Here is a 13140-nt window from a genome sequence, read left to right as displayed (position 1 = left end):
CCGAGCCGTCAGCACAGAGCCTGACGCAGGGTTCGAACTCACAAACTGTGAGATCATGACCTGAGCCGGAGTCGGACGCTCAACCGACTAAGCCACCCAGGCGTCCCTATTATTATTTTTTTTAATGTTTGTTCATTTCCTGAGAGAGAGAGAGAGAGAGAGAGAGAGAGACAGAGAGAGAGAGACAGAGTGTGAGCAGGGGAGGGGTAGAGAGAGAGAGGGAGACACAGAATCCGAGGTAGGCTCCAGGCACTGAGCTGTCAGCACAGAGCCTTACACGGGGCTCAAACTCACAAACTGTGAGATCATGACCTGAGCCGAAGTCGGATGCCAAACCGACTGAGCCACCCAGGTGCCCCTAAACTAAAAGTTTTAATGGAATCTCTTAGTTTTTATCTTTCTACAAGAAGCAAATGAAGTGAAACTGGAAGAAATACTACACATGGTAATTAAAAAAATTATCCTTTATGAATTTAGTCTCCTCCTCAGTATCTAGTAGGTTCAACTCATTGTCAGAGAGGGACCTAGGGAACAAGGAGGTAATAGGTGTCAAAATGCACCATTCCCAACTTTTACAACATGGAATTTTACCTAATTAGTTTGTTTTCTCTGCTTTTACCAACACTGATTTCTTCTGCTGCTGTTTCCATTCTATCACTTATTTGAATCTCTGAAAACTCCAGTTTGCCTTACTCGGGTTATTTTATATTCATCGTATTTCTAAATATAAACAAGTTCCTTTTGCATGATATAAAAGATGCGGTAGATGGAGAAATAGGAAGTTCTCGAGAAGCAAGTCAGGCAGTGTGATGTCTCTATTAGCAACATTCAAAAAGGATCCTCTTGGCAGAATTTCAAACCACACAGGAAATGGTCTTTTTATTTTATAATGTTTCAGAGCTGTGAAGAACCTTAGGTTTGGAATGAGCCTGGGCTAGCCTCTCATCTCATGTAGGAATTCCCTCTACGTGTGCTTTGTCTAGACTTTGCTTGACTTCTTTCAGTGACAAGAACGTCATTAGTTCAAGAGACAGTTTGTAATGCAGGGTGAGGGAACAATGAGATCAAGGGACTTGGTGGCTGTAAGGTGTCCTGCCCACATCCCTCGGAAAGAGGTCAGGAATCTATTCCTGCAGCAGCGAACGGCACAGTCAAGGACGCTTGGAGAAATCTCTCCAAGTGGCACAGAAAATGGATGGTTGTGAGGGAGAAGAGAGGCTCTTCTTCTTGTGCTCTGATAAAATATAGATCAGGCTCTTTTAGTCACTAGTGGCTACTGTGTATTGGAATTTGTACTTATCAGACGGAGGAAAAAGCTTTTGCTAATATCGCAGGCAAATCTCCCTTCCCAATTTTAGCTCAAGGTCAGTCACGGCTAATTTACTAGATTTCATTTTACCCATCATATCTGAGCTACAGACCTTCTCTGTACTGACTTGCTTAGGGGATTAGGTCTTCTTTGTGATCCCCTAACGCTATTCTCCTTTAAACTGGCACTCAACCCGTTTCAGATTCTGTGTCTCCCTCTCTCTCTGCCCCTCCCATTCATGCTCTGTCTCTCTCTGTCTCAAAAATAAATAAATGTTAAAAAAAAAATTAAAAAAGAAAAAAAAGAAAAAAGGGGCGCCTGGGTGGCTCAGTCGGTTGAATGTCAGGCTTCGGCTCAGGTCATGATCTCACGATCCGTGAGTTCGAGCCCCGCGTCGGGCTCTGTGCTGACAGCTCAGAGCCTGGAGCCCGTTTCAGATTCTGTGTCTCCCTCTCGCTGACCCTCCCCTGTTTATGCTCTGTCTCTCTCTGTCTCAAAAATAAATAAACATTAAAAAAAATAAAAAAAAAAATAAACTGGCACTCAAAATATCTTAATGTACTGCTGACAACTTCTTAAGCCCTCTAGGATATTCTGTCCCCTTACACAAAAATTGTCTCTCATTTGGGCGAACAGGAAGAAGAACTTTTTGTTTCTCCAATCAAAAAGGATTTTTTCTTTTCATAAAAATCTTTATCTTCAATTCATATGTTTTGTTTTATAACTAAATTTATCACAGGATACTTGAGGAACATCCTAATTTGTTTCCTCATAGCCTTTACGGGTATTTAATATATTTACCACCTTAATAATTCTTTTTTTCCATTTATTTTATTTTTAAATTTTATTTATTTAAATTCAAGTTATTTAACATACAGTGTGGTAATGGTTTCAGGAGTAGAACCCAGTGATTCATCACTTACGTAGAACACCCAGTGCTCATCCCAATAAGTACCCCCTTAATACCCATCACCCATTTAGCCCACCCCTCCCACCTCACCTCCAGCAACCCTCAGTTTGTTCTCTGTATTTAAGAATCTCTGATGGTTTGCCTCCCTGTTTTTTTTTTAATGTTTAATGTTTATTTATTTTGAGACAGAGAGAGAGCAAATGGAGAGGGGGAAGGGAGGGGAAGAGAGAATTCCAAGCAGGTTCCATGCTGTCAGTGCAGAGCCCAATGTGGGGCTCGAACTCACAAACTGTGAGATCATGACCTGAGATGAAATCAAGAGTCAGATGCTTAAACGACTGGGTCACCTAGATGCCCCCTCTCTGTTTTTATCTTTTCCTTCCCTTTCTCTATGTTCATCTGTTTTGTTTCTTAAATTCCACATATGAGTGAAATCATATATATGTCTTTCTCTGACTTATTTTGCTTGGTATAATACACTCTAGTTCCATCCACATTGTTGCAAATGGCAAGACACCTTAATAATCCTTTATCTTAATCTACTTATCACCTGAATACATTCATTACTTACCTCTTGCCATGGGAGCTGGGTACTTTTGTTAGAGGATTCAGCTTAACTTTTGATTTAATATCAGAAACTGCCATGGGGCCAATAACTCTGTCTGGAATTCAGAAGATACAAATAGATCAAATCACAGATTAATTCCTCTATTTTCTTTTGCAACTTCCCTAGCTTAAGACCTAGAGTTTGAAGTCCAGGGCCTTGAGGAATGGTAACATGTGCAAATTCAAGTTAGAGGTGTGTGCAGAGTTGGAAGGCCGTGCGGAGGGGCCCTTCACCGTCCAGAGATCTCTAAGCAAAGTTCTTATCATTGTCTACCCCCTTCACAGAGTAAAAACAAGTGGTACCATGTGACATAAAGCATCCTAGAAAGATGTGGAAAGAGTTATTTAAAGACAAAATTTATTTTTGAAATCGGTAGAATATACACGTCGTAATTGACAGAGAGTAAAATGTTACAGCATTTATAAAATATTTACCTACTTATTTATATCTTGGATACCTGCCTAGTAGTAAGTAGATCTTCCCAGGGTTTCCTTCCTGGAGGTCCCTCCCTGTCCCGTCAGTTCTTATGAACCCACTGGTCTTCCTTAAAAGTAGGAGTGGAGGTAGGATACAATGCTGTTTCACCGCCCTAGACTCTCCTGAACGGACTTTTAGCCAGTAGAGCCTCCCTAGTCCTGCCTTTCCACTTCTGCAGAGTTTGGACATCAGGGCCTATGGGCCCGAAGCCAGGTTGGTAGGGCTTCCCCCTTTTATTGTTGGCTTGCCCTCTCTAATTATTTTTTCAAAGTATATTAGGTGGTTCACTGACAAGAATACTGGGTTGCTGACTTAGGAATAATAGACAATCAAATACTATGAAACCACGAAGAAAAAGCCTTTGTATATTTAGTTATAGTTTGATCCATTTTCCCAGCTCTTCACCTCAGAGCCTGGAAAGCCAGTTGTTTCTCAACAACTCAATTACATATGTTCACAGTCCAAAAACCTACCATAGAACTGGGAACTCCGGAGAGGCTCAACAATTTAGGCACTTGAAAGGTGCTGCGAAATCATCCTCATGGTACAAAATAATCATTCCTTTAAAAAACTACCTTCAATCTCTCTTAGAGATGATAGATTTGGGGGAAAAAAAAAGGACTCAGCATAAATTCCTACACAATCCAGATATTTACCTACTTCTAAGCCGCGCTACCTACCACCCCTGGGCTTCAATCAGACCAAGAATCCAATAAAGGGTTTGTTCCATCATACAACTGTGACCTCATTCACTTCTCAGGCTTGGGCCCAGGAGAGAATGGCTTATAAGCTCCTTCCAGATTTAAAGCAACGGGTTTTTCGATGTGGTTCATTTCGTACCCTTGGGGTATCGTGGGTGTGCATTACAGAATGGGAACGTTTTGACACTGTCGGGGTTTCAGGGAAGGGGAAGCGTTTTTTTTTTTTTTAATTCTGTATTAGAATATTTCCATGTTAAACATCAGTGAGTTGGAAGTTGTTCGAATGAAAAATTTTACTGAAATGCCTTGATTTAATGGTGATTAAGAACCACTTCATTAATTGTTTTAGCCTAGAAAGAAGGACAAAAAATACCCCAAACTCTCATAGATTTATAGACTGTGGTATTATTGGAAAGAGTGATTGAAAAAGAGCAATTTAAAAAAGGATTATGATTGTTGGGGCGCCTGGGTGACTCAGTCGGTTGAGCGTCCGACTTTGGCTCAGGTCATGATCTTGCGGTTTGTGGGTTCAAGTCCGGCGTCGGGCTCTGTGCTGACAGCTCGGAGCCTGGAGCCTGCTTAGAATTCTGTGTCTCCCTCTCTCTTTGCCCCTGCCCCGCTCGCGCTCTCTCTCTGTCTCAAAAATAAATAAAAACATTTAAAAAAAATTGAAAAAAAAAAAGGATTATGATTGTTTTAATTAGTAACTTTAATATTCAAGATCTGACATGCCTAATGGCATGGTAAATCAACTAACATGAGTTAGACATATTTTTATAGTCTTCCTCGTGGCTAAACACAGATACCTTTGGCACCCAAGGTTTAGCTTGAGCCCCCAAAATTGTTTCAGGCCTCATTCAGGAGCTGCAGTTCTAGAGGCTTCCTATTCCTGTTCTCAGAGTTTATTGTAAGCATAATTTGACACTTCCCTAGTCTTTTAGAACTTGATATTTGCCTCCCATTCTGGTCTGGGATACAGAGGGAAAGAAAGTGATGGTTTAATTTATGAATGAATTAAACAAGTATTTAATAAGGGCCTACTATGTTATGGGCCTATCAAGAATAAAATGGGAATTATGGGGGCGCCTGGGTGGCTCAGTGTGTTGAACGTCCGACTCTTGATCTCAGCTCAGGTCATGATCTTATGGTTTGGGAGATCGAGCCCTGCGTCAGGCTCTGCATTGACAGTGTGGAGCCTGCTTGGGATTCTTGCTCTCCACCCCCTCTCTGCACCTCTCTCGCTCGTGCGTGTGCTCAATAAATAAATAAATAAATAAATAAATAAACTTAAATAAATAAATAAACTTAAAAAACAAAATAAAATGGGAATAATGGCATTGTCATTGGATGGGATTGTTGAGAAATATTATTATTTTAAATATTATTTTAAACTGCGGTAAAAACACATAGCAAAATTTACTATCTTAACCATTTTAAGCATACAGTTTATCAGTTTGTTTTTTAAAGTTTTATTTTTAATGTTTGTTTGTTTATTTATTTATTTATTTATTTATTTATTTATTTATTTATTTTTGAGAGAGAGAGAGCGCATGTGCACACAAGCAGGGGAGGGCAGAGACAGAGGGAGACACAATTTGAAGCAGGCTTCAGGCTCTGAGCTGTCAGCACAGAGCCCGATGAGGGGCTTGAACTCACGGACTGCGAGATTATGACCTGAGCTGAAATCGGGGGCTTAACCAACTGAGCCACCCAGGGGCCCCTAAGCATATGTTTGTAATTAAGTATATTTAAATTTGGGGCCCCGGGTGGCTCAGTCAGTAAAGTTTCCGACTCTTGATCTTGGCTCACGCCACGATCTCCTGGTGCATGAGTTTGAGCCCCACATTGGGCTATGCACTGTCAGCACTTGCTTGGGATTCTCTCTCTCCCTCTCTGTCTCTCACCTGCTTGTGCTCTCTCAAAATAAATAAATAAACTTTAAAAAAAGTATGTTTACATTGTTGTGCAATCAACTTCCAGAACTTTATTTTGCATAAATGAACCTCTAAATTCACTGAACAATAGCTCCCCAATTTACCCCTCCCTTTAATCCCTGGCAACCACAAATCTATTTTCTATGAATTTGACTTTAGAAATCTCATCTAAGTGGAATCATACAGTATTTGTCTTTTTGTGACTGGTGTATTTCACTTAGCATAATGTTCTCAAGGTTCACCCATGTTGTAGCCTGTGTCAGAATTTTCTTATTTTTTAAGCCTGAATAATATTCCATTTTATGTACCACATTTTATTTATCCATTTATCTGTCATTGGACACTTGGGTTTCTTCCACCTTTTGGCTACTGTGAATAACGTTGCTATGACACATTGGTGTACAAATATTTCTTTTTTTTTTTTTTTAATTTTTTTTTTAACGTTTATTTATTTTTGAGACAGAGAGAGACAGAGCATGAACGGGGGAGGGGCAGAGAGAGAGGGAGACACAGAATCGGAAACAGGCTCCAGGCTCCGAGCCATCAGCCCACAGCCTGACGCGGGGCTCGAACTCACGGACCGCGAGATCGTGACCTGAGCCGAAGTCGGACGCTCAACTGACTGAGCCACCCAGGCGCCCCCAAATATTTCTTTGAGACCTTGCTTTCAATCTTTTAGCTTTATACCCAGAAGTGGAATTGCTGAATCACACAGTAATTATATTTTTAATTTTTTAAAGAAATATTGTTTTCCACAGTTGCCATATTTTACATTCCTGCCAAAAGTGCACAAGAATTCCAATTTATCCACATCCTTTCCTGTTTTTTTTTTTTGTTTTTTTTTTTTTTTGATAATAGCCACCCTGATGGGTATGAGGTCATATATCTTATTGTGGTTTCAATTTATATTTCCCTAATAATCATTAGGGATTATTAATGTTGAGCATCTTCTCATATGCTTGATGGTCATTTGTATATCTTCTGTGGAAAACTGTGTATTCAATTCTTTTGCTTACTTTCTAATTTTTTTTCTGTTGTTGAGTTGTAGTTCTTTATATTTTATGGATATTAACCCCTTATTATATAAAATATTTGTAAATATTGTCTTCCATTCTGTAGGTTGCCTTTTTACTCTGCTGATTGTGTTCTTTGATGCACAGTAGTTTTAGATTTTTACGTGGTCCAATTTCTTTTTTTATTTTTATCTTTTTTATTTTTATTTAAAAAAATTTTTAACATTTATTTATTTTTGAGACAGAGAGAGACAGAGCATGAATGGGGGAGGGGCAGAGAGAGAGGGAGACACAGAATCGGAAGCAGGCTCCAGGCTCTGAGCCATCAGCCCAGAGCCTGACGTGGGGCTCGAACTCACGGACCGCGAGATCGTGAGCTGAGCTGAAGTCGGACACTCAACCGACTGAGCCACCCAGGTGCCCCTCTTTTTTTATTTTTAAATTTTCCTTTATTTATTTTGAGAGAGAGAGTGAGTGTGGGGGAGGAGTGGAGAGAGAGAGAGAGATCTCAATCAGGCTCCGAGCTGCCAGTGCAGAGCCTGACGTGGGGCTTGATCTCACGAAATATGAGATCATGACCTGAGCTGAAATCAAGAGTCGAACACTTAATGAACTGAGCCACCCAGGCACCCCTGTGGTCCAATTTATTTCTACTTTTGTTGCATGTGCTTTTGGTATAATATCCAAGGAATCATTACCAAACCCAATACCATGAAGCTTTTCTCCTATGTTTTCTTCTAAGCATTTACAGTTTCAGGTCTTCTGTGTAGGGAAAAGTAGAATTTTAATGTGTAGCACTGAGGGAAGAGCTGTTTAGAGTGGAAAAGGAACAAAAGTATGTAGAATAATCATGAAAATTAGGAGACAAAGAACAGCTCAACCACATTAGAGGATAGGATTGCATGAAGTGAGAGAGTGGGAGCAGAAATAATTAGGTAGGTTGGATTAGGTGTGGTTAATAGAACAGAGATTGCAAATTTGATCCTCACACAAATTTCATTAGGCTTATACCACATTTAAAAACTTGAATTTCAAAAGTGAAAACATGGGTAAATTAAGAGTTATCAGTTTACGACTTCTCATGAAAAACCCAAAGATCGGAAAACATGGGGCCCACATTCCTGCTTAGCCATAATTGACTGGAGCAGAACAACTGTCATCCCCTTAACTGGAACCATGTGTTTTCTGATTGCCATAGTCCCCATCATTTTTTGTAGTTTCCTAGACCAACCATGTCACTTATTTAATGTCTTTTTTTTTATTTTTTTTTATTTTTTAGACATATATACATCTTCATTGTTAAGCTGAGGCATTCTGGACTTTATTAGCTCCGGGGAATCCTGAAGATATTTGAGTAGGAATGTTGAATGTCTATAGCTGTTTTCAATGGGAATTAATTCAACCATATTACTCTGACAGTTGCCTAGGCTCATATTCTCTTCTGACCTTATGAAGAATAAGAAGGAAATGAATATTAGATGGGCAGAATATTAGTATTAGGCTTCTTTCTATGTAGTACTGTTTGCTAAAGGAGAAAAACTTCATGACAAAAGGTTGTGTCTTGGTGTGATTTATAATTCGTAAGTTCTGAAAACCTAATTTTTTTTTAATGTTTATTTTTGAGAGAGAGAGAGAGCGCACACAAGCAGGGGAGGGGCAGAGAGAGAGAGAGAAGGAGGCACAGAATCTGAAGCAGGCTCCAGGTTCTGGCTGTCAGCACAGACCCTGATATGGGGCTTGAACCCACAGACTGTGAGATCATGACCTGAACCAAAGTCGGACGATTAACCAACTGAATCACCCATGCACCCCTGAAAACCTAATATATTAGGGTAAAGTCTAGTTCATCTTGTACCGTTAAAGATATATGAGCTTTAAGGAGAAGAAAATCTCACCAGTTCTGTCATTTACCAGATTGATGGGAACTGTACTTTTCAGAAAAAGAAAAAATGTAGCTAACTCTCTGTTAGAGATACTGCCCCAGTAGGCCAGTTTTTTTTTACAGGCAGATTCCTTTGTTTCTCTCCCTGGCTGTTTTGCTTTCATTGAGTGTCAGCACCTTGAGGTCTGAAGCTGCAATGTTCTATGACAGAGTCCTAGGAGATGGTCATTGAATGGGGAAAGTCGAGATGTTCCTTCCTTTTGGGCACAGAAACTGTACTTCCCAGCAACTCCCTCATCTTTGGCTTTTCTCACTCTTTATCATCTAGAAATCATCAGGGTATGTCAGCATGAAGGAAATATTATTTCCTACCTTAACTCTGGTAACCTGGGTAGGCAAAATCCTTTGGGATGATGTCATCCTTTAATTTTTTCCCCCCAAATTTTTATTTAAGTTCTAGTTAGTTAACATGTAATATTGGTTTCAGGAGTAGAACTTAGTAATTCATCATTTATATATAACACCTAAGTGCTCATCACAACAAGTGCCCTCCTTAATACCCATCACCCATTTAGCCCATCCCCTGCCCACTCGCCTCCTTCAATCCTCAGTTTGTTCTCTCTAGTTAAGAGTCTCTTGTGGTTTGCTTCCCTCTCTTTTTCTTTTTTCTTAAAAACATTTTTTAAATGTTTATTTATTTTTGAGAGACAAAGAGAGACAGAGCGTGAGCAGGGGAGGGGCAGAGAGAGAGGGAGACACAGAATCCGAAGCAGGCTCCAGGCTCTGAACTGTCAGCACAGAGCCCGATGTAGGTCTTGAGCTCAAGGACTGTGACATCATGACCTGAGCCAAAGTTGGTTGCTCAACTGCCTGAGGCACTCAGGCAGCCCTTCCCTTTTTATTTTTTTCCCCTTCCTCTGTGTTCATCTGTTTCTTAAATTACATGTGAGTGATGTCATATGGTATTTGTCTTTCTCTGACTTATTTCACTTAATAAGTGAAATACACTCTAGCTCCATCCATGTCATCACAAATGGCAAGATTTCATTCTTTTTGATGGCTATTATTCCATTGTATATATACACCACATCTTCATTTATCCTTTCATCAGTCAATGGACATTTGGGCTCTTTCCATAATTTGGCTATTGTTGGTAATGCTGGTATAAACACCAGGGTTCATGTGCCCCTTTGAATCAGTATTTTTGTATCCTTTGGGTAAATATCTAGTGGTGCAATTGCTGGGCCATAGGGTAGTTGTATTTTTAACTTTTTAAGGAACCTCTATATTGTTTTCCAAAGTGGCTGCATCAGTTTGTATTCCCACCAACAGTGCAAGAGGGTTTCCCTTTCTTGGCATCCTTACCAACATATGTTGTTTCTTTTGTTAATTTTAGCTATTCCGACAGGTGTGAGGTGGTATCTCATCGTGGGTTTTGATTTGTATTTCTCTGATGATGAGAGATGTTGAGCATCTTTTCATGTGTCTGTTAGCCATGTGGATGTCTTCTGTGGAAAAATGTCTATTCATGTCTTCTGCCCATTTCTTAACTGGATTATTTGTTTTTTGGGTGCTGAGTTTGACAAGTTATTTACAGATTTTTGGATACTAATCCTCTATCAGATATATCATTTGCGAAGATCTTCTCCCATTCCGTAGGCTGCCTTTGAATTTTGGTGATTGTTTCCTTCACATACAAATATGTGCAGAAGCTTTTTATCTTGATGAGCTCCCAATAGTTCATTTTTGCTTTTGTTTCCCTTGTCTCGGGAGATGTGTCTAGTAAGAAGTTGCTGTGGCCGAGGTCAAAGAGGTTGCTACCTGTTTTGTCCTTTAGGATTTTGATGATTTCCTGTCTCACATTTAGGTCTTCCATCCATTTTGAGTTTATTTTTGTGTATGGTGTAAGAAAGTGGTCCAGGTTCATTCTTCTGCACGTGCTGTCCAGTTTTCCTGACACCATTTGTTAAAGAGACTGTCTTTTTTCCATTGGTTATTCTTTCCCGCTTTGTTGAAGATTAGTTGGCTATACATTTGTGGGTCCTTTTCTGGGTTCTCTATTCCGTTCCATTGACTTATGTGTCTGGCTTTTGCCAGCACCACACTGTCTTGATGATTAGAGCTTTGTAATACTAGCTTTAAGCCCAGAATTATGATGCCTCCAGCTTTGTTTTCCTTTTTTAGGATTGCTTTGGCTATTCAGGGTCTTTTGTGGTTGCATACAAATTTTAGGGATGGCCCAGTCCTGAGGACCCCCAGTTCCTCTCTTGCTCCCTCCTGAGTAGTCTAGATTAATGATAATGGAAATATTTGCAGAAATTAAAAGGCTTACTCCCCTTTACACAATACCATTTTAGCTATTACTCATTTAGACCAACTAGTTATAATTTAAAAATATAGGTACATCAACATGGATGGTTCTTTTGGAGCAGCAACAATGGAAATACACAGCAAAAACACTCACCCCTATCCCATTCCAGCAAGGCATGGATTCGAGAATGGGAGGGGGATTACAAGAATCAATGTACATAGGCCCTAAGAGGAAAATACAAATATGTGACAACCACCTGTTCCTCTCATTGGTTTAGCTTGAGAATCAATCCAAAATATCAGAAAATTTTGCTAGCATCAACTTGATAGCAAGTTTTAATATTAAATTGTTTGACCCATATTCTGAAAACCACTAAATACTCTGATTTCCAGTATCTCCTCTTTCCATAATATTTGCATCCATACGTATTTGAATTCATTTCTTCACTAACTCAACAAATATAACACCAAATATAACACTGACTCAACAAATACAACAAATATATTCATTGGTCTCTTCACTTTGGAAATGGCAGTTCCATCCTTCCAGGCCTGTACTCCATCCTGTTCAGGCCAAACCCCTGGAATATGTTCCATTCCTCTTCTCTTGTATTCCACATCTAATCCAATCCACTCATTCCATAAATATTTTTTTGTGTGCCTACTATGTTCTAGGCCCTGGGATACATCAGGGAATATGTCTATCAGGAAATACTGTTGATTCCATCTTCAGAATATATATGTAACCAAATTACTTTCCACCACCTCCATTTCTACCTGCACTTCTTGTCTAACTGGTCTCCCTGCTTCTGCTCTTGCCTCATCCACTCCTTGCCAAGTCTATCCTATACACAGAAGCCAGGATAATCCTTTTAAAATTTAAATCAGATCATATCATGTCTCTGCTCAAATCCTCCAGTAGTTTCCTATGTCACTCAGGGTAAAAATCCAACCTTTACAATGCCCTTCAAGGCTTATATGATCTGTTACTACCTGCACCTGTTCCCCCAACCCTGCCATTGGAACATGTCATTGCGGAGTCCTGGAATTGTGCACTGCAGAGCCTATGTGCCTGAATGTGATGGTCCTGTCTCCTAGTTCTATGACTTTATCTCTTCCTATACTGCCCTTGCTCACTCTGTTTTAGCCAGAATGGCTAATTTGCTTTTTCTCAAATACTGCAAGCATGCCTTTGTATAAAGGCATTTACACTTGCTCTGCCCTCTGCATGGAGTGTTCTTGCCCTAGATTATTCATGGCTTACACCCTTACCTCCTTATTTTTTTGCTCAAATGTCCTTTTCAGCAAGGCCTTTCTTGCTTACCTTCCCTCACTTCCAGCATTCCTTATACCCTCTTCCCTTGCTCTATTTTTAATCTGTAATCTCTGTCATACTATTATCGTATTTGTTTTTTGCATACATCTCTTTACTAGAGTGTAAGTTCCATGAGGGTAGGGATTTTTGTCCTCAGCACGTAGAACAATGCTTGCACATGGTTGACACTAACTGATAGTTTAAATGAATGGATACATGCATCCATTCATCCCTTCAGCAGATACCTACTATTTGCTAGGGACAGAGAATAAAGTCTTAAAAAAATGGTATGCCTACCCAGCTAGGTATGCCTAGCTGACAGACAAGTGGGACAAATTCATCCAAATTCAACTTTTCATGATCTGTGACAGAAGTCATCAAAATTAATAGGGTGGTATACACAAGAAACTAAATATCCCAGGAGGCAGGCATGTGTTAAATTTAGTTACGCCAATAGTCATCTAGCCAGAACCAAATGGGATGAAGGGCTCATTTCACTTAATTTACTTGTGGGCCTATCCTAGGTGGTTTAGACCTGGTAGGCTGGTGTATATTTATCTGTGGGGCTTATGGTCCCAGGATATAAGCTGGGTTCCACAGATAGGTACACTGGATAGATGGAAAGTGCTTTCGGGCTAGGACTTATATTTGGGGCCACCTCTTGTTTACTTTTTCCACTTAA

At 39.9% G+C, this 13140-nt stretch overlaps 1 protein-coding gene across 7 annotated transcripts in view; it reads right to left on the bottom strand.

Annotated features, from left to right (window-relative positions):
• Positions 1–13140, bottom strand: part of EFCAB3 (EF-hand calcium binding domain 3) — a 65135-nt gene that overhangs the window by 26805 nt on the left and 25190 nt on the right. For 4 of the 7 annotated variants that reach the window (XM_042916532.1, XM_042916533.1, XM_042916535.1 and 1 more), the window contains one exon: positions 2791–2881. In XM_042916532.1, the coding sequence (XP_042772466.1) occupies positions 2791–2881 (91 nt within the window). Of the gene's footprint in view, positions 1–2790; positions 2882–3287; positions 3724–3776; positions 4006–13140 lie in introns of those variants that run through there. The other 3 variants (XM_042916538.1, XM_042916539.1, XM_042916537.1) reach the window with 3 other exon arrangements.

Source organism: Panthera leo, chromosome E1 (genome assembly GCF_018350215.1).
Source record: "Panthera leo isolate Ple1 chromosome E1, P.leo_Ple1_pat1.1, whole genome shotgun sequence".
In the NCBI taxonomy this organism is placed as follows: Eukaryota; Metazoa; Chordata; class Mammalia; order Carnivora; family Felidae; genus Panthera; species Panthera leo.
This window is presented reverse-complemented; position numbering and strand designations above follow the sequence as displayed.